General features: G+C 39.9%; 1 protein-coding gene across 1 annotated transcript in view; it reads right to left on the reverse strand.

Moving 5' to 3' along the window:
• Nucleotides 1–9,159: 9,159 nt before the first annotated feature.
• LOC150091593 (uncharacterized) overlaps nucleotides 9,160–23,236 on the reverse strand; it is a 160,849-nt gene continuing 146,772 nt past the window's right edge. The window contains exon 3 of the mRNA XM_090384780.1: nucleotides 9,160–9,604. Coding sequence (XP_090240906.1) covers nucleotides 9,255–9,604 — 350 coding nt within the window. The 3' untranslated portion in view covers nucleotides 9,160–9,254. The remainder of the gene's footprint in view (nucleotides 9,605–23,236) is intronic.

A 23,236-nucleotide genomic window follows, 5' to 3' on the forward strand; every position in this document is an offset into this window, starting at 1 on the left:
AGTAGCAAACCCAGTTTTCTCACTGACACGTACAGAATGAGGCTATACCTTACCTGTACAATAACTGTTGTTGGCAACTGAGGTTTGCACCTATATTGGGGTTTTGCATCTGCTCTATAAATCTGACTCGAACGTACTCCAATATTTTAGTTTTGTATAACTGATACTCGATTATCTGGAGGCGAATTAATGGGAGTTTAAAGGACTCGCAGATGTGTCAGTTGAAGTTGATTAGCAAAAAGAAATGTGGAATCTGTTCTGGTGTTATTTGTTTGTTTGCCTTAAGAAATTCAAAGCCACTTGAATTTCTTAATTTTTCCCCCGATTTTGTAAATTCGTGTCCCTCTGCGTCTCCACCATGGAAAAGGATTGCTTTCTATTGAACGTAAACTTTAATTCATCATTATACATGAAAAACGTGACAAGATGAGATTCGAAATTTAGTTAGTACTATTCGCAGTAAGGCAAACGAGTAGAAGAAAAGAACTACATGGATTTCTTCTTCAAAAAATGCCTTCTTATTCAATTTTACGTCACATCTCATGCTATAGTCAACTTTTATAAATATGAATACAGTATGCGTGTAAATAAATTTACGTTTTCGCTACGAGTTTTTCTTTCATTTTGCGAATTATCTGCGAAAATTTATTTCCCAACCACCCCAGGTAATCGCAAAACTACTGTATTTAAAATGAAGGAATAGCCAAGGATAGGTCTACAAATTATTGTGCATAACACCCTGAGCCCTCGTGGGTAGCACAGTTGGTAGAATCGCCGTCCTTCCCACACCAGGTGGAAAAAGGATCGAGTTCGAGTCCCGTCGGTAATATGAGGAATTTTTATGGGCCTTTTTCAAAACTGAGACTGGCTGAGTTATTTGGTCTCAGGCGAGGGTAGCATGGTTTTTCTCCCGGAAACCACGGATTTTTCTTCCAGCAAATAGGAAGTCGACCACAGAATCCACACAATACACACGGAGTAATAGGGCCTTAGTCACTGATGCTCCTAAAATCCAACAACAACAACAGCACCCTGCAAAATCTCTGGGATATTCCGAATCAAATCTTAATAATGTGATTATTAAATCAATTAACTCAGTTTGAACTTTTGATAACTTCACATCTTCCACAAGATGAGAAGATTAGATCAGAATTTTTCCATTCCAGTCCTCGATTATCTTTGAAATATCATTAATATATATGCCCACAGAACAAATAAAGTCATATTATGTCTGTTGAAGCGTGCGTGATTACATTATGACTATACAATACACATCGCTACTTGAGGAGCTAGGGTTTGTGGAATACAATCTTTACCTCGCTGCCACGGACATGTGCAATTGACAAAATTTTGAAAATACAAACTTGTTATAGTTAATAATCGATAAAGGTTTCTTTTAACTATCGGAATTAGCAATTATCTCATCCTATGGTCAGAAGCTTACGGTACAGCTTTCATTCGCAAAGAATTTATATAAATTGCTAACTTTTATCGAAAGTGATGTGTAAGATTCTTCTCTGTCTGTTTTCGGAACCACCATACTATTTTTTTAGTGTAATAAAGAGTTTTATTATTTACCAAACTCGCCCTTTTTAAGAAAAATTTTAAGTCACTAAATTTCAATCTTAAAAAATAATGGCAATCTGTGCACGTTTTTTTTTTTTTATTTTTTTATGTATGCGTGGGTGGAGAAGGGAGAAGGATTGAAAACCAAGTCATTTACGGAAAATAAATCCTCACCGAACTGGGCACACAGTATACTTGAACTATAACCCTGTAAGCCGTTAACATTACAACCACGTTAGGCCTAAATCTCAATAAACTTCCGCCATAGACAAATAGCTGGTTTGTTCCCCCCTCCTCTCCCCCACTGCCATGGGCACGTCCTGATAAACCTCTAGAACGTGTGTTACCAAGGGTGACCACGTGCTCTACCATAAATATGCCCTTACTCCAGTCCCGCTGACCTAAAAGTATATTAGTAAGTTGAAAAAAAAAAAAAAATGATATTCTAGACGTTCGTGTACGTTGGTGATTCCAGCGAGCTCGCGGCTCATAAACGGGTCATTGGTGGATTTCTCCATTACTGGCCAACGCCGGCATGGTTCTTCTTTACTATACGCTTGTCTCTTTATCTGCGTTTCCGCTGAACTTCGTCTGGCGGCCATTAGACGGTGGTTATAAATGTTATTTCTACTTTGGCGGCTATCTTGATCGCCGTCCTCAATGTCTTCACTTGCCGCCCTTCCCATTATTGACCGCCAATGCTCCATTTTCCAGTCCACCCCCATCATTTATTACCAATCAGCACACTAATACCCTCAACTTCCCAACCTCTGCCTTCTTTTACCGTTCTATCTTCACTACCAATACCCATTATCATCTGCTCTAAGCTGCCATTTCTCTGCGCAAGACCCTACTTTCAATTGTTTCTCTGTCAGCTTCGCTTTTGTTTCGCATCATTTTACACAATGAACGCTGCTCGCGTTTTTATTTACTCTTCACAACGGTGAAAAAGAAGAGGTTTTTTAAAGATAGCTTTTTTCACTTTGCATCATTTTTTTTTATGCAAAATTATATCTTTTCCCATATAAAGCGATGGTTTCGTTTCAACGATAGCTCTATAACAGTTTTTGGTTCTTAATCTCCCGTTAAAGTTAAGGATGTGGTTGTGTAGGCCAATGGTAGTCATTGATTTGCTACTGTTGAAGAGAGAGGTTTGTGGTTAACACATTTTGAAATAGACGTTTGGAAAGTTGTTGGATGGTAAACAACTTTAGAAAATAAGGCATAATTGAAGCGGTGTTAACAGTAACAAAAACGTTGTTGTTGTAGTAGGGTTTTAGGAGCATCGGTGACTAAAGCCATATTGCTCAGTGTATATTGTTAGTAAAGTGAGTATGTTCTTTGGTCGATTTTCTGTTTGCTGGAAGAGAAACCCGAATTTCCGGGGGGGGGGGAAACCCATGAAGTCCGAGACCGACTAACTCGGCCACGTTGTGAAAAAGACCCATAAAAATTCCTGCAGTCATCGGCGGGACTCAAATTCAGGTCTTTTCTCTCCTGTGTGGGGAGGACGGTGATTCTTCCAACTATGCTACTCACGAGGGCAACAAAGACTGATGCACATGTTTTCCTTTTTTTAACACATATCATTATGTATATTAAAATGCTAGGAATCAACTTTTAGCTTAATGCTATAGTGCTGGTAAACACCATTACGAATATGTGATCGTTTGAATTCGAGTCCAAGAATCTGGAGAAATACAGAACTATTGATTTTTTTTCAGTAATATGAAAAAGCTATATAGACTTTATAATAACCACTACATCTATCCCATTTATAACATAAATGTTGTTGGTTTTTTTTTTTCATTCTAAACATCATTTGGAATTGTGCCTTAATATCTTATTTTGACTCTACTCGAACTGTGATAAGAGTTTCGAATCTGTTGTACACTATTCGGAAGGCAATCGAGTATATATTTTCTCATGTTTTTTTTTTTTTTTTTTTTTTTACTGAGGATGTTTCGCAGTGATTAGTATTGCAATAGTTATGCCTCATACTGAAATTCTGAATAACTACCTACACTTTGGCAATTCCATAGATTTTTGGAATGCTTTGTACCAACATAACCTTGAAAGCCAAGCTTTTTAGCAGAACTATTTGCAAAATAGAGTTTTGGAATGCTTTGTACAAGCATAACCCTGAAGGCCAAGCTTTTGAGCAAAACTATTTGCAAAATTAGTCTGACCAGCACAGATTTCTCACTTGAATCCATGGAACATATTTAGAGGTGATACAGTGGATCGGACAAGACCGATGAACCCCTTGTCGCTGTCAAGCGGACTGTTGCTTTGAAGGAAACATGGACCAAAATACAGCTGCTTTCGACGTTGGTGATGTAGTCTTCTTGATCACAGTTACTAATTTCCATTAACTTTCCTTCAAAAGCACTGATGACCGAATAGTATTGGATTTTGAAATTTAAAACTTTCAAAAGGTTACGCTCGTGGTGTTTTGCTGTTCCAATTCATGTGTAGAGGTAAATAGATAATTGTCACAGTGAAATTTGAAGGCAACTTCTAGGTGTAGAAGAGTATAAACAGTTTGAACTATTCAGCCAAGGTCCTCAAATTTTTTTTCAGAATTGAAATCACCAGTTTGGAAATAATACAAAGGATTTCCACCCAATCTACTTTAATTACGTACACGTTGTCATAATTGAAAATGTCAATACTTTTTTTAATACAAATGGTATGAAATTTAAATTATTCGCTACCATTCGTGTAAATTTAGGGATTGATATTACTGCTTCTACTAAACATATAGAGTGAACTGAACATGGTGGCTGTTCTGAATTTGCAGCACGGGAGCAGATATAATAAGCCTATGACGTTCAGAGTGACGGGTGCGTCCAAGCTAGTATAGCGCAGCGTTATTCAATTTATTTCAGTGGCGGACTACTCTTCAGCAGAAATTCGCCCATATAGAAAAAGTGCACGCCAACAATTGAATATTACACCCACGAGTGAACGAATGGGCAAATCGTTACCATGAAGCAAGAAATCACTGGAGGATGATACTCGTCCAGACATGCTCACACAGTTGCCACAGAAAAAGAAAAAAAAAATGCCTTGGCAGATAACGTCATCTGGGCGGATCGGTGGATGAGAGCTTGTAATTATGAGTCGCTATAGGGTTGATGATGTGACAGTGGATCTGGATATCAGTCATGCCTATCCATCATCTATGATAGCTTGCAGTATAAGAAGGTTTTGGGTAAAGTGGGTTCCCAAATGTCTCAATAATCAACAGAAACATTTGAGAATGGGATTGTGTCTGTAGCGTTTAGAGTCTTGGACCGCATCGTTACTGAGGATGAGATAGGTGTGGGCACTTTGAACCAGAAACTAAGCGACACAAGCATGAAGTGGAAATATTAGTATGGCCTAAGAAATCTTATAATTTCGAAGCACTGGACTGTAAAGTGACAGTCAACTCCCAAAATTAAATTATCCACGAATTCCCAAACGATATGCCAACAAAAACAAGAGAGCCGATGTTTGACTGACATTTTTACACGACAGTGCACGACCGCACATGAACTCAACGTACTGTGGTAACCATCTAGAAACTCCGTTAACGTCAGGCTTGTCGCCTCGCGATGTTCAGGTTTTTGAGAGACTGAAAAATGATCTGGCAAGGCATCGTTTCCACACAAAATAGAGCGTCAAAACAACGGTGCTAACAGAAACAAAAGATTTTTAAGAGTAGGGTCTAAAAAATCTGATGCACAGATGGCATGAGAGCATAAACTGTGGTAGAGACCTTTTTTTTTTTATTTTTGAAAAATAAAGTACTAATTATTGATAGAAAAATAATTCTGGTTTCATTTGACTCGCGCTCGTATCGCAACAAACGACAGCTGATAATCTAAAAGTCTACAAGGTTGGTTGGTTATGAACAGAAGGACAATGTGTTAGGTCGTGTTGTTTGAGTATTGGAATTAAGAGGAAAAAACACTACATTTTCTTGCTGTTTAGATGTTAAGCTATTGAGTCGTGTGCCTGCTATTAAAAAACAAAGTAAAAAGTTTAAAAAAATTATGAGAGCTCCTTTAATGGATTAATATTGGCTTGAGCTATTAAGTGAAATAAGATTTTATATTCTCAAGAAAATAATGAAATATTCAGTGCCAGTGTAAACATGAATCATGGACGATTTAATGTTTTGAATAATTTCAGAATTATGCACTCATTAGTTGGGCTACTGCACTATATTTGTTAATTATAAGCCTTAAAAAGAGAATTGCGTGAGACAAGTTTTTAAATTATATAAATAATTTTCATTCTAAAAACTGATGTAATATAATGCTTTTCATTGTTAGCTATTGGAATAATTCATGAGCTTAATGAAGATATTTTAGCACAAAAAATAACAGGAACCTGGACCTTTTGGAAGAACCATATTTACTGCTTACAAATATGTTTATAAGCATATTATGTTTTATTTTTACAATTTTATTTTTAAAGTTGCTCTCGTGCGTAGCACAGTTGGTAGAATCACAGTCCTCCCCACACCGGGTAGAAAAGACCAGAGTTCGAGTCCCGTCACGTGAGGAATTTTTATGGGCCTTTTTCACAACGTGGCTAAGTTAGTAGATGTCAGGCGAGGTTAGTATGGTTTTTCATCCAGCAAACAGAAAGTCGACCATAGAACACATGTTGAGTGAGGCTCCTAAAACCCTATTACAGCAACAACGTTTTTGAAATCAGTAGTAGCCATAACGAGTCAAAGACCACCTGTAATCTATCATCATATTTACGTTTTTTTGGTATCATCTTTCCGTTTCTTATCTTGGTATAGAAATGAATTTCTATACCAAGTTAGCAGTCCACAAATATAAATCATTTTATATGTGTGGACTGCTAATGTGCCAAATGCTTTACGATGGACTCAGAATAAATCCTACCACTGCAACAACTGAACCGCTGGTTTTTTGGCATGTCTTTGGTAGCCACCTCAGAGCTTTCTTTTTTTTAAAGAAACTTCAAGTAACTGCATAATATTATTATGATGTTTTAATAGGATCCCGAGAAGAGAGCGTCGGTAGATTGTATCATATTAAATCAATACCTGCAATAGATCTACTGATCACTCTCATTCGGATCTAATCGATAGTTTTAATTTTGTACACTGCAGAGCTTGTAAACCGTAGGAAATAGTCATCCAGCATTGGACAGCGAGGTACGCTTCACTAGCGACATCTACGCGTAGAATTTTAATTATACTTCGTTTGATTGCCATCTCGATAGCCACTCCCCCAACATCACGCTCTTTCGAATCTTTTAACCCTGCCCATTTTTCAGCCAGTCCGATGACTGCACCTTATTAGAGGACATGTGGAACATTTCACTGCTCTGATAGAGATCAGCGGTGCTACCCTGAACCGCATCAATCATGGCGAGTAGGTAAACTGTCAGTCGGGCCGGTTGGGTCACGTCATCGTTCGGCTGCCGCTAATTAATTCGTCCTCTCTTGATCAACTGTCGCTACCTGTGGCACTACGGTGACAAATGAGGGTTACACTGGACGCTCTAATTACGAACGCCCTATTAAGTGGGTTCAAACCGATTTCAGTCTTCTTAATACAGGCGTATACTGTGTTCATCGCGATGCGGTCCTATCCTATACCGACCTGAACTCAACCCCCCCCTCAAGAACTGACTCCGCAATGACAGAATAAAAAAAACAAAAACCAAAAACAAACAAATACGCTTTACCCTGTTTTTTTCTCTGGAAGTACAATGTACGACTATTATTTGCAAATCTTTCATGCAATGAAATGACTTCTGCTAAAAATGTTACAAATTACTACCAAAAGCAAAAGTTAACGAGACTTTTAAAAAGTATTAAACTGGAAGTTCATTCGTATAAATTTAAAATTTAGGGTTACCCAAGCAAGTAGTTCGCACATTATGTATTATGTCTCTAAATTGCGTGTATTCTCTAGTTGGTTTGTCTGTTTTGCTTGGCAAAAAAAAAACCCTACTCACCTCGCCTGAGACCGACTAACTTGGCCACAGTGTAAAAAAAAGCTCATAAAAGTCCTTTGCACCATTTATATGATTCGGATCCAGGCATTTTCCACGCTGTGTGGACGGACAGTGATTATACCCACTGTGCTACCCGAGAGTACCATGTTACTGTATATCCGTAATGAAGTGGATTCACTCAGATACTTGAAAGCAAGAAAAACTATTTATTAATGGCTCAAGTGATTTGTTGCGAGCCATTTTTCTCATGTCATCTTTGGTTGCTGAACTTCAAAGCAGAGTTGTCCATTTTTGGAAACTTTACCTTCGATTGAGACCTTCATAAATTATAAAAAGCTAGACAGTGGAAACAATAATCAAAAAATTGACTGCAAATTACAGCATATAAGCGAGGATCTAGCCTCATGTCCAAAAATTCTCTCGACAAGCACAATGTGTCTTAACTATGCTCCACAAAGTGCAGTCTAAACAAGCAGGCACAACCATTCCTTCCACTTCCTCTCCTTGGAAGAAAAAAAAAATTCTCTTCCAAGGTTGATTATCGCAGAGTTTTAAGAAAAAAAGCTAACTCTGACTTAGTGGCTAAGACTGCTGTGAAGTGTTTGATGGTGGGGAAGATAAGAAACGTTTAGCCGTACTGCAAACTTTTGAAAGTGTAATTCTCCTTCCTTTCTTGTCAACACATCGCGATCGGCCAGGGCCACGTTAAGAGACTGGAGGTGAAAGGTCATCGAGAGAAAGGCACGTTTTGGGACCTCAAAACTACCCATCATCTTGATATACAGATAGAAAGACAAAGATTTGTTCACCTAAGCTAGGAATTGCACAACAGATGGCTGCTCTTATAACAGAGTGAACGGGATAAATTAAAATATCGCATCTCCATTTCTACTATTTTCATGACATTTGCTATTCCATTGCTATTGCATTCCAATAAAAGTCCCAATATGGTACGACGAGCAAACGTAAAATCACATCTTCCACCATAAAAAAAGTACGATAGCACAAAGTTGTTGGCAGCCCAGAAATATTAAAGACAAATAAATAAATGGGTTTCCGGTTCTCATCTGAAGTATTCATTTGTTCGGCAGTTCAGAGCAGAAAAGGAATACGCTCATTCGAAGTGCCCCAATGAAGTGGAACATTTTGTTAATTTTCCCAGCGACCGTTGTTAACCTCGGGTGCCCCCTGTCCCTCATTCCCTCCAGCAGTCTAAGATCATAGGCATCCCCAGAGATTTCCTCTCTTTCTGCTGATCCGAATGCCTTTTCTCAGCTGTACGCCGTCGCCCGTGCTAATTGGGATGTCACACAAAATTTAATTACCAAGCCAGAGAGAGTTGTAGCTCACATGTTTTTTCTGCCTTGTGCCCTTCGTTTACAACCCCACTCCCCCCTGTCTTCTCCCCACCTTAGCTTTTTCATACTCCGCCCCGTGTGTTTTCTGAAGTTGCTCAGATGTCAGCGAGTGGGGAAAAGGGAATTTGCCGTGCCATGGGGAGTCTCGGCCAGTTGTTTAGGTTTCACATGAGATCAAAGGTCACGATAAAACATACAAAAGAGAGTACGGAAAGGTAACTTGTTTATTTATTAAGTCCGAACTGATTCTGTGCGAAGCTGTTGCAGTGGCAATCGACTGGAATAGCTAAAGGTAATTACTTTTAGGGAGGGAAAGGCTGACTTGGCATTCGCGTGCTACCACGAACAAAAAAAGTTATCAATTTTTTCCTCCGGTTTTCTTGTTTTTCTTTGTTTGAGCAGTACCCAACCGAGTCGCCCACGATGCCTCCAGCTAAACCTTATCCCATGTTTGGAAACAGAAAAATAGACACAAATATGGGTAACAATGGGAAGGGCCCGCACCCATCTCCTGGTTCGGTGAAAGAAGTAAATTAGCTTGATCCATTCTGGAGTCAAATTAAGAGTTTTGACAGCTCGCTCGTTCCCATGGTTTTCAGGGATGAATTCACGTCTGTTAATCTGTTCTACGAACCATCGTCGCCATCTTACCATCAGGACTATCTTACTAGATGCACGAATACAGTCTGAAAGAAACAAAGAAAAATATTTGTTAAATAGAATCCCTTTGAAAAAATTGTAGACCAATGAGTAGATCTAGATATTATAGCAATATTAATTCACATTTGGTAACAAATAAATCAAAAATCCTCATTTCGTATACTGGTATGGTCCACATGTTTTCAAACCAGACTTGAGAGAGAGAGATGTGATTTAACGAGCTTTGTCAGTGATGTTTGTAAAATGAAAGAGGGAATATGTTAGATTCAGAGCTTAGAGCAGAGATTTCCAAACTGTTATGCCTTGAGCCCCCTTAAACTTTTTCATAAATTTAACGCCCTCCCCCAAGTTCCAGCGCAAATAAACAGATTTGATCTGAAATTTGGCTATGAATATACATAGCTTTTATAAATTAATATGTATACTTCAATACATTTAATTTCAAAGAAATAAAATACGAATTTTAGAAATAAAAAAAACGCTTCATACCAGGATTGGTGAGATGGTTTGTCCATATTTCGTTGAAAACAACGTGTGTCCCCCCAAAAAACCAAGTAAACCCCCAGGGGGATGCCTTCCACACTTGAGAAACCTCTGACCTAGAGTAATTGTCTTCAAAATACGTTATGCGGAATCCTGGGAATTCGCTAAGAAACCCTAGGGGTTCAAATGTTTTAATTTATCATTTTTTTTTTTTTTTTTTTAATTTTTAGGCTTGTATTAGTGTTTTTGAAAATATTACGGTTTTTTGCAGACAAAACAGTTTGAAACACAAAGATATAGCTTCAGGCAACACTTGGATTAGATAGAAACGTTCTTGTAATTACTCAGTCAAGACTAATTTCCAATTAGGTCACTCTGTCCGAGTAATTATACGATACGCGCTGTTGACTACTGTGATCATTAATATTAGTATTAATAGTCAAAATGATGCAGGTAAGCCAGACTTAAAAATTAAATCTTAATTTTATCCAGGTTCTGTCCAACCCCCCCCCATCCTTTTATATTTATATTAGTAAACCTTTTAAACAACGGTAAAAGCTCTCGTGGGTAGCACAGTTGGGATGGAAAAGACCTGAGTTCGATGGCGTGAGGAATTTTATGAGCCTTTTCACAACGTGGCTGAGTTAGTCGGTCTCAGGCGAGGGTAGCATGATTTTCTTCCCAGAAACTCAGGTTTTTCGTCCAGCAAACAGAAAATCGACCTCAGAACACGCAATTTACAGACAGTGTACACGGAGCAATATGTCTTTAGTCGCTGACGCTCCTAAAACCCTACCACTGCCAACAGTACATTTATTTAGGATGAAAGAGTTTGTTTTTTTTTTAAATATCCAGTCTAAAACTATCTTTCCTGTACGATGGAAAAACGATATCCCCCCCCCTTATTTAGTGATACAAATCTTTGAAAGCTTAAAATACGTCCATCAGATCCTCAAGTAGATTCTGATTTGGAGTCTTTGCAACCCACAAACAGTATTTTAGTAACCGAAGTAGGATAATCAGGAAGAAATAAAAAAAAAAAAAAAAAAAAACACTCGTGCAAAGAGCAAAAGTCTTAAATCACCTTTCACAGTGATAAAACATCGAAACTATTGTAAAGAAAATCTTTAAGATCTACACTAAACAGAATTATGGAGGATAGAAGAATAACTTCGACAAGGAAATGGAGGAAAAAACAGAAGTAAAGCACGCAAGAAGAAGAAGAGCAAAAAGGAAGAGTGAGAAGACAAAACAGACAGACAGTGAGCAAGAAAGAAGACGGCGATGCAAAGGACATGTTGTCAAGTTGTGTAAGAGCGTCAACGGGGCCTGACGGTGGAGCCTGCGAGGAGAATTGTGCATGTATAATGGCTATGATAAATGGCCGCACACACAGAATCTGATGCCGCCGTTATTAAACATAATTATCCTTTCGCTCACTAGCGCTACTGATATAAGACGTCTTTTGTCATCCATCTTAGTTAGCTGTCGTTCCTCAGGGAGACGGTCGCTCTGCACAATCCGAGCTGCACTGCGGACATAAAAAAAAAGTGTAGTCTCAACTGTGCTGCCGAGGAGTTGGCTAAAAGCCTCCAAGATCCCCTTGATGCACGTCGACTGGTATTACTGGCGTCAGGTAAAGCTAAGGGGCTAATCCTGCGCACGGCCCGATGTCCCAGAGGCTCCGCGGTGGTCTCCCTTGACAACCGGCGCGGCAACAAAGTCAAGCAGCCGAGGATGGTACGCTATATCTACGCGTTAAAGATTGGCCCCGACTCGGCAGGTCTCCGGCAGCCCATCTAAAGTGCTGGGGGGTACTTTAGCAGCTGCCCATGGACGTTAATAAAAAGGACAAGCGATGCTTTTAAAGATTTCCTCTTTCTTTCGATGACAGTAAGAAAAAGTAGACGCGCGTTTCCATCATGTAGTAGTTTGGGTCCACATCGTAACCACAAATCACACTCGCTCCAACTCCCTGCATCATCCTGCTGCTCGCTGCATTTGTCCGCTACTTCTACACTTACACCCATTGGGCGATGTCTGCAACTCCTCACACATTCTGTCTTGCTCGCTTATTGCCATTCAACTATGACAGGTTCGGGTTCTTCTCGAGCAATGAGGATAATCTGCTTCGTCTTATATAATTACGCTTGCATATCTTTTTTCTGGAAAGGCAATCGATAAAAGGAGCTTTTTTTCTTCTCTCTCTCTCACTCTCTCTAACACACACACACACACACACTGTAACCGTAGTTGTTCTAGTGGTTAACATCCTTACTATCTGGCCTGCTGGCAGGGGAGAGTTATATGTTTTATTTTAATTACTGTACTGTGATGAATATACTTTCGGAATAATTTTCTGTTTCCTGTTCAGTTCTGAGTTAGTTGTTCTGGCAGTGATCAACCAGGATTCCTTCCCCCAGATATCTGCGATTTTCTCTTCGTATAAAAATCAAGTAATGTACACTCAGTAAAAATAAAAGTGCTCACCCTAAATGTGTAGATCTGATTTTTCTGAGCTTTGTTATACAAATAAGATAAGAACAAAGGTATGGATGGCACAAGATTTGATCAAAACATCAGAAAGATAATTGAGTTGATTGTTCCTTAAAACCACTATGATTTGGGCTGGTTTTTACATATCTTTCAGTTGTGTGCTTAACTGGCTTTCTGACCCTGACTCACCAATAATCCTTCTTCTTTAGCAGCACTGCAATAATAACACTCATCACACTGACCACTTCAGTAACTCTGTATGGTGCTTATTTTCGCTTCCCACTTATAATCACTTTCCTCATATTTAGGCGCATTCGCATATACACTGCCCTACTTAATATCCGGACACCCCTCCATGGATGGGCAAACAGGTCCTCTATGCATGCAACACGTCACAGAACCTGCTATAAATATGCACACTGGGCTTCGAACAGACAATTGCAAAAGTGGGCATGCAAGATGACACGTTTAACAGAATTAACAGACTTCCAACGTGGAATGATAGAAGGATGCCACATAAGCAAGCGTTCTGTACGAGACATCGCGGTCACTCTGGGGATCCCTAGATCAACGGTTAGTGACGTCATATGCAAATGGCAGAGGAATGGGACTGAATCTGCTAAAAAACGGCCTGGTAAACCCTGAAAACTAACAGAACGGGACAAGAGAATTCTGCGAAGAACTGTGCGCGCAAATCGTACTTTACCATTGTCTCAAGTCACAAAAACCCTCTGTGAGCGTATTGGGACTAATGTCAGCACTAGTACAATACGAAGGACACTCCGTGATATAGGTTACAATGGTCGTGCAGCTGTTGACAAGCTAATGATCACTCAAGAAATGCTAGACGCCAATTATGGTGTAAGGAGCGCGAATCCTGGACGTAGAGCAGTGGAAAGCAGTCTTACGGACAGACGAGTCGAGGTTCGCACTCTACCAGTCTGATGGCCGTTCCTGGGTGTGGCGAATGCCAATGGAAACAGTTCCTTCCTGATTGTATTCTCCCAACAATGAAGTTTGGTGGAGGCAGAGTCGTGATATGTCTTGGACCCATTAGTCGTTATCGACAAAACCATAAATGCTGTGCAATACCAGGACAGCCTGGACAATTATGCACTTCCAACATTATGGCAATAGTTCGGAGAAGGCCCATTCCTGTATCAGCAAGGCAACGCGCCATGCTATACTGCTCGGGTCGTAACAGAGTGGTTTGAGGACATGGGTGTGAAAAAGTTGGATTGGCCAGCCCAGAGTACTGCTCTGAACCCTATCGAGCATATTTGGGATGTATTGGATCGTCGGGAACATGCACTTCGAGATCGCCCAAAGAACAAGGCCGAACTGGTGGCTGTGTTAAAGGCCGAGTGGAGGAACGTATCACCTGACATTTATAAAAAGCTGGTTGAGATTCACGAAGATTGAAGGCCGTGATAAAAGCAAAACGTTTCAGGACAAAATATTAAATGACACAATAAAAGCTATTTTTGTTTTTTGTTAAAGGCAGGTGTACGGATATTAATGGTAGGGCAGTATGTATGCGCCTGTTCCGTTACCATGTCCGTCCGTCCGTCCGTCCGCCCGCAAGTAACAACTCAACTCCCAGTGGATGGATTTTCATGAAATTTTATATTTGGGTCTTTTTAAAAACATTTGTGGAGCAATTCCAAATTTCATTAAAATCAGACAAATATAAATCCGGCAGTTATTATTTCCGCTAATAATAATTGGAAAAAATAAATTAATAGATTAAATGCAGTATTGTTAGATTTAGACAGTATTGTTAGATTGCACGGACTGTCTAAATCTAACAAAAAAAAAAAAAAGTATATGCGAGAAAAGTAATAAATATACAGTTGTAATTAAACTGAACTCTGATTCATTAATTTCGCACAAAAAATTTCCCACGTCCCGGTTCGAAACCACGACTCCACCCATTTGTTACATTTCCCAGTGAATAAGGAACAACTCTCCACAAAATGGCTTGGCTCACTTGAAAGAGTCCCAATATGAACAAAAACAAAAGTCCACAAATAAGTATTGAAAATATCGAAGTATGATAACTTATGAGAAGAGGGCAATATCGCTTAGCCAACAGCGTCGAAGGAATCTTATTCCCACCACTCCGCCCTCTAAATAAAGTGGCATTTCGATGGAATGGCCCTCTTTCCTGTTTGCTCAGCATATTCGGGCGATCAATGAAACGCGCACAACCTCCTTTAGCACAAGAAGAGAACCGGAAATAGACATATTCCCGTTGGTATCTTCTATTGTAGCCTCCCTGCAGAAGCAAAGAAATCAATCAACTCTTTCCGCAATTACTTTAAAAGATTGAATACCTTGAGAAAGAGAAGAAATCCTATTAAGAGATGCTAAACTGTCATGGCTTTCTTTTTCGGTGTGCTCAGAGACCATTATTGGAATTACGTACTTCGTGTGTGACCTATATCCACTCTGTGTGACACCACCCAAATGCACCAATAGAAATGACGGTCGCATCAGATCTCTGGAATTCGCAACGCTTTTCTTTTCTTTTCTTTTTCCTTTTCTTTTTCCACTTTCTTTCAAGCTTGGTCCCTTAATTTAAAAGTTTGCCATTTAGTGAGATAGGCGCTAAATCTCTTTACATTATAAAAATCTAGACAGACTTAAGTGAGAGATTACACTCAACAAATTGCCTTTTCTTTCTTTCTCTCTAAAGAGAGACGGATTAGCTTTAAGCAGAGCGGATGGAACGTTGTCGTAATGACTGGACGCTGCTTCCTAGGAGGAGCCCCCCACCGCCCAGTAGTGAGATTAAACAAAATAGAATTCTCGAAATCTAATGGCTAATTTTGGATTCATTATAAACTCGAATATATACTATATTGCCAAAAGTATCCGGATACTTGTGAGAGTTGGTTCATTAGATGTATAATGAATAGCATCATTTGACATTTAAACTGTTAATGATCATAGATGAGGGTGTATTCCAGGAACCATGTTGAATTTCTATTTGAATAACCATAGATTACTTATAATAGATCTTCATGGCAACGAGACTTCTGTTTTGGGAATATATTTAGAAGAAAGATACAATACTTTGATATGTGACATTGTCCATCACTCGAATAATTTTCATTTTTCGCTCTTTGAATGCTTGAAGTACATTATTCTACAGCATGATTATGTACACGATATTCTTATCGGATTTTACCGGTTAAAATTACATGGTTTTTTTTGTCTCCCAAGAGGAGCCATTACCCAAATGTTTAAGAAAGACCTCGTACATCTTCAATCTTTACGTAAGCACTTTTCTCTGACAGAAACACCATCACTTGTTTGGTTTGAATACAAACGAGCACAACTCTGTGGTACCTTTAAAAAAACATGTAATCTCACCCCAGATGCTTGAAATACTTGGGATCTCCTCCCCCTATCATTCACTGTCGCTACCGTCAGCCAGGAACATTCCTCTCGAAAAGCCAGTGAAACGCTGGATGTAATCTGAAGACGTATAGGTGCCTATTTGCCGGACCAGTCCCGCTTGACACCGCCAATTTTTCACGCCCACAATATAACTTCTGTGTATGGGCGTCCATGTGTGCAGAAGCAAGTCCATGTGACGTACAACTTCTCCTAACACCTCTGACAGCTCGCACCTCTAAGCCCAGCTGGAAGTCGGATGGACACAAAGAAGGACCATGACCCTTAAGCGTTCCGAGGCAGGACAGGCAAGACCCCCAACTCCTCCCATATATCACTAGAATAGAAGTCTACAGTTGCAGTATGGTATGTACAGTGCTTGGAAAAAATTCCACTTTGTGGGCAAAGGTTTCTGTCTACTCTGTGATGTATGGTACTAATGGGGTGGGGTGAAGCGGGGGGAGAGGAAGGAAAGGGAAAGATTAGAAAACTTTCGTAGGGGATACGGTTACTTGGAAGATGTGGACTTAGATGCTGTTAACCGTTTAATCCCCCTAGCGGGATAGTTATGTGTGTTGACTGCCCACAGAAACAAGCAGTTGGCTTGGCGTTATGTAGAACAAATTGCAAATGGCAATTGGATTTACAGAATGCATCTTTCTGTTCTGTACACGCTCTATAGCTACAACAAGGATAAGATGCTTTTAAATACGATAGAGGCTATGTCTTCACATGGTCATTAAATAATTTCTACGATGTTGGAAACGCCATATAAATTATTTAATGGTAAGATCGCATCGTCCACCTGATGATGCTATCTTACTATTAAATCATAGAGTTTTCATGAGGAGATTCAAAAACCAAATTTTCGCCTGAGACCCACTAACTCAGCCAATGGTGTAGAAAAACAGCGATGGTTAGCACTGTATGTTGCTAAAGTTCTAGCGAACTGGACTTGTTCCGGAATTCAGGGACGAAGGACTAATTCGATTAAGACATCCCAGAAGTTGGCTTCTTTAACATTTCTAGATCACTTAATGAGCGAACGATAATGTCATCTTAATAACCTCGAAATGAAAGTACCACCAGAGGGCAGAACTGTTCTGGTATCCCTTAATTCCTATTCTCGACGTGGAAGCCTAAATCTCTTAAAGAATGGTACGAGTTTATTATAAAATATATATATTTCTTCGTGTCTTTGTAGAGAAAAAAAAACCCATTCTCAATACCCACAAAGGTTGCCTTATGGATCCCATCCATTGTCTGTTTCAGCGTAAGGACAGAGTCTTATTTCTCGCCCGCAGCCAGTCTCCGATTGCTAGCTGTTTTTATTCATTTCAATTCGCTCTCAAGGTAGGCAGTCCCGTAGATCGGTGACCGTACCAGAAGATGTAAGTGTTTTCCCCTGAAAGCCCAAGTAATTTTTCCCTTCGACCTAAAGCGCTAACTTGGGGGTTCTCTGGGCTGGCGTGAATCCATCTCAATTTGGAGAATCTATGGAAGTGTTTTGGAGGGAGAGTGGTCAAAGAAAAAACAGCTTTGCTTTTCCCCGACCATCTCCCCTTATAAATATTCCATCCCCTACTTCCCCTGAATTCCCAATGGTGGTGCTGTCAGAGAAAATAGATGAAATCTGGCGTTCCTCTCTTTCCGTTTTGCGTGCTGTGTCATGCACAACTTCTCCTCTCTATCTTCCACCCCCACCCATCTCCCCCTACTCAATCGCAAAGAAAAAGCCGCAGATTGACCTACCACCCTACTGAAGCATTAAGTCTACTCACCCCAGAAACAAATGATCCATTTGTATTAAAGTAATCAGCCTTTAGTGGCCGTTAAGCGTAAATTCTCTTTAGGAAGTTCTATAGGGGATGGATTCGGATCCAGAATATCAGTTGAAAACAATTCCACTAAGATATCCATGATGTAATTATAATCTCTGGAGGAAACTTCCGTTTCAACTGCACATCAATTCACACTTCCAAAGGTGAACAAAGTCTGACCCTCTGGTGGTGTACATCTGAAGTATGCTTTGGCAATTTAATAAAAAATCAAATTAAAAAAACAAATGGTGATCAGAATTATGGTTGCTGTCATTGCAATCCGTCCATCCTTGAGATATTTGCTAACAAAAGATGTTCGTTCCTTGTTATAACAAGTTATGAGTGGTATAGAAACAGAAAGGGACAGTTGTGCGTTGTGATTCCAGCTGAAAGCTGACATCTCGTGACCAGTATGAACCCGCTGTAGGTGTAAAGGTATAAGGTCGCTCACTTCGGAAGGCTTTTCTTCTCTTTTTCGTAGCGGAGAGAGGAGCGGATGTGACAGACGATCCGGCAGCCTCCCATTGTGAAGTCAAAGGTTGGAATTGGCTTATCGTACAGTTGAAGTGTGCACGTGACGAAGATCAATTAAAGATGACCTCGTGCTTGTGGTGCGTACACCCTTGAAAAGTTGAAACTCGGCAAGCGGGTGTGTTTATTATATGATCTGACCCCTCAGCCGAGAGAGTAGCGTGACATCATCATTCAGCTATGTGAGCATAAACTGTGATAAGGAGATGATGGGGGGGCCCAAGTTTCTCTATGCACACATGGCCCTATTGAAGGAGGTAAGGGTGTCACTTATTCGGAAGTTGTCAGGATATAAAAGACGTTACGCCTACACTCGCCTTCGCTTGGTGATGCTTTATAAAAAGGTGATGTTTTAATAGGAGAGGAATTTAATAGGAGACGAATCTACACTTCACTTTTAATTTCTACAAATTAAGATGTAATTCTTTAAAGTATTGTATAAGATATGTGGTGTGTTGGAGCAGAAATACTTTTCTGTTCTAATTTTAATTTCATAATTCGTTTAGGTCAGTGCTGAGGGTTCCAGACTTTTATATCTGCGTTCCCAATTAAATATTTCATAAATTTTAGGCCTCCCTTTCAGAACAAGGACAAATAAGCAGATTTGAAAAATTTAGCTATACACTTACAAAGTAATGTGAACTTTAAATTAGAAGACAATTAAATTATAAGAAAGTAAGAAAAGGAAAGAAAGAGAAAAGAGAGAGGCATGGAAAGAAAAAGAAAAACACAATATTCATGGATTAGGGTTATTGATAAACAGACGAAACCAACGATCATGATGATAAATTAAGGTCAGAGGAATATATTTTAAGGGAAGAGGAATAAGGATAGAAGGAGTGGAGAGAAATAGAAAGATAATTAGGAGGGAGTAAGGATAGAAAGACAAAAATAGTGAGAGAGAGATAATGTGGAATGAGAATAAAAGTAACAGAAATAAGAGAGCTACATATATGAAAAACAAGAGAGAGATAAAATATTGGAAGACTGCTTCTCACTCCCTTTTTCCTTTTTCAACCACTCTTCTATTTTAACGAGAGAGAGAGAGAGAGAGAGATTTCTCACCCCTCCCTTTTTTTAACCTATCTTCTATTTTAAGAAGAGAGAGTGAGATGGAAGAGTGCTTCTCACCTTTCGCTTTTTCACCCAATCTCGTGTCTCTTATTTCTGTTACTTTTATTCTTATTCCATATTATCTTTCTCTTTCACTATTTTTGTCTACTAGTCTCTTCCTATCTTTATGCCCTCTTTATTATCTTTCTATTTCTCTCTACTCTTCCGTCTATCTTCATTCCCCTGCCCTTAAAACCATTTACAAATTAATATATGTCACTGTAAACCTCTGAAATTGCTAAATCGTAGAATTGACCAATTTGCATTGGCAAAAGTCCAAAATTATATCCTACGATTTACCAATTTGATAAAAGTCCGAATTTCAGGTAAAAGCCAGAAATTCGTTTTTTTTTTTTTATCAAAGCGTTTTGGTAAATCCAGGATGTACTAGTTTGCCTTGGTAAAATCCCGAAATATCAACACTTGATTCCTATTTTTACCACTCTGATACGGTAAACCCCCCTTATAACTGCAAGTTCTTTTTGGCAAAAGGATAAGGATTTGATGATGATATCGATTTGAACGTTGATAATTATGCTGATTTGAAAAACCATTTTATATTTATTTTTTATTACTTTTTCTTTTGTTTGTAATTTTACATTTTATTATCACATTATGTTGTTAATCGTCATCCTCCTCACACCTGGTGAAAAAGGCCCATAAAAATTCCTCACTTCATCGACGAGACTCGAACTCAAGTCTTTCCCACCAGGTGTGAGGAGGATTACGATTCTACCAACTGTGCTAGATAAATATTTTATAAAACAAAAACAATATATTGTTTTGTTTGAAATATTTTCTTAAAATGTCCAGTTAAAGCAGTTCTTTTAAAAATAATATTATACGAGTATAATAAAAGTGTTGTTCCCCTGAATGAAGGGAGTCAATGTTCATGATGATATTTGCCATTTTTATATACTCAGATAACAATAATCCAAGTATCTACAAACAAATCGGGATTAACGTCTCTCTGAGGACTAAAATTCAAATATTATATCGATGGTAACAATATTCCAACTCCACCCACTCCCGCCGCAAAGAACCGGTCCTAGAATATTTCTCACCGCTAGTTGAGAAATTTTATGGATAAGCACAAAAGAGAACTGTGGATATAAAACATAACAATATATGTTCCACTCTACATTTTCTACCTTTTGCTTTTTTTTTTAACCGGTGCAGCAAAAGCCTGTGGGTTCCTTGCACTATAAGGCTAATAGTAGTACTAATACTAAGCCCTCGTGTGTAGCACAGTTGGTACGATCGCTATGGAAAAGACCTGAGTTCGAATCCCGTCGATGACGTGAGGAATTTTTATGGGTCTTTTTCACAACGTGGCTGAATTAGTCGTTCTCAGCGAGGGTAGCATGGTTTTTACCTACCGGAAACGCGGGTTTTTGGTCCAGCAAACAGAAAATTGACCTCAGAACACACACAATATACAGGGAGCAATATGACCTTAGTCGCTGATGCTCCTAAAACCGTATAACCCCAAGCTGCATCTTCCCCAGCTCTTCGTCCAATAGAATTAGCCAATGCTTTAGCAATAGGCAGGATTCGATCGTACATCGGAGAAAGGAGACTACTCTTCGCAACAAAAATAGGAACTGGGAGCCAAATATTTTGGGAGACATGGCGTATTACGTGGCCTTGTCTCCAAACATCCCCACAATTATTTGAACACCACTAGCGCTCACCAACAGATTTCTGTCAAAGCAGATATTTCACGCTTTCGAAAAGATCAACGGGGCCTCTAAGAAGTGGTAAAAAATATAGACTTTAAATCCTTGCTGTCCTAAGTAGATTAAATCCCATACCTCACCAGTGTGCCCGCCTACCGCCAGTCATCGAAGTCACTCCAAATCCATACAGTCCTATAAGACGAGTTCTCTTTCTGGATACTTGTACCCACTTTTCGATTTACTGTATGTGTACCCACTACACATACAGTAAATTTTGAAATTTCTGCTGTCTTCTGACAGTTCACTAGCATCAGTAAATGATCTGCACTTTGGGCTGAGGTTGCACGTTCCCCCACTCCCTAAAAACCTGAGGAAAAAACCGCGCAAAACAAACAAAGAAGCAACCATAGATTACACTGATGCTTTATAACCATAGTTTCTTGACACAAAAACAAAACAACAATCCAAACAAAAAAATAAATAAATACCCGTATGCACGCTAGTCAAATAAGGTGTTAAAAAGGTGGATATTGTTTAGTAAAAATGGTTTCATCTTCGAAAGGAACGTCTTGGACGTAGATGACAAATTACCAAGTGGTGTTCATTCAACAATAGGGTAGTGCATGAATTTTCGATTGGATTTTCTTGATTTGGCTTTAACAGTAATTGTCCAAGTGTACTATGTTCATCATAGTGCCCCTGAATACTTACTTCAAAAATACGTTCTGGCGTACCTTCTCCTTGTATAACATAATTTTATTGTATTTCCCGATAATTCCGGAATGTAAGGAGACACGGCAGCCATTGAACGCACAAAGAACTTGGTGGCTTCGGCTACCAGTGTGCCGAACAGAATTAAAGGCTGTAACAATTCAGCCGAACATAGAGATACACGCGTCATACATAGTGGATCATGCGAACCCATTCAGCCCAACCGAAAGATGGCCCTCCCCTGTTCTTTGATGCTACTTGATAAATGGATGCTTTTCGGGCGAAGTCTAATTGATTGCTCCTGTCACAGCCCAGTTGGTCTCCTCCTCACTGTTCGCCGGTCAGACGAGGCGGCAATGTGCTTCGACCAAGGGAAAGGGGAGAGAAGATTGAGGGGGGGAGGGGAAACCACTACTCACTATGCGGCGAGCGGGCTCATCAGCTCGACTTGTTACGGAAGGCCAGGAGGTCTCGGAATTTCATTTTCTCCGCCAAAGGACTCCATTCTGCTGAAGTCGGGCGAGCTCATACGGGCCGTAAATAGCCACTTGTTACAAATGATCTGGCCTCCAAGTTTTAATCTCGCGCTCGCTTCTCTCTCTCTCTCTCTCTCTCTCTCTCTCTCGGTGCAGGCACGATAGAGGAAGGTCTGCTTAATGCCGGAGGAGTGGAGAGAGGCGAGCGAACGGCTTGATTGAAAGAAAGATGAGGAAGGTGGTGAATCAAGCTCTGACTCGTGTTCCATTTCCATTTACTTTTCTCCAACTTGGCGAAAGCGATGACTGCTCCCACCGCCATCTTCCAACCTTCTGTTACCATGGCACTGTGAGCTCGAACTTCCCCCATCACTCTTTCCAAGCTCTCTCTCTCTCCGTGAGGCTAAGCCGACACTAGTCCCTACGATAGTGGTGGCGGTGGTGGTGTCAAATAGCCGTAGCCGGCCGCAGTTATGTGCGTGCCGTAATATAGGGAACTAATGATTAATGAGGACGTCAAGCGCGAGTTGTGGTCACCGTCATTTAACTTGGTTGGCCCCCAAAAGTCGGATGTAACCGCACACATGGCCGATACAATCTCGTCGTTGTACCTTCCCCAGGGAGGGAAGATGAGGGCGGGGGGAGTGTAGTGGAAAGGGAGGATGTTTCCCCCACGTACGCTTATGTAAAAATGACCCCTAGCCTCAATGACAGATGGGGACGCCGCTATCAGAGAACCTTTCTGTATGCTGACGACCGAGCAGCGATGTCTCCCAGACAATTCTGTTGCCTTGACAACGGCGTCTTTCATGTAAAACGCGCGATACGCTTGCATACTTGCCGATGTGAGTGGTATTGGTGTGCCCACCCCTGTTTTTAATGTTCATTCTGTAATTGTGAAGGGAAAAAGAAAGAAGGAAAGTGAGCCGTTCTATTGGATAATTAGA

Source organism: Mastigoproctus giganteus, chromosome 1 (genome assembly GCF_048544385.1).
Source record: "Mastigoproctus giganteus isolate SK-2022 chromosome 1, ASM4854438v1, whole genome shotgun sequence".
Classification (NCBI taxonomy): Eukaryota; Metazoa; Arthropoda; class Arachnida; order Uropygi; family Thelyphonidae; genus Mastigoproctus; species Mastigoproctus giganteus.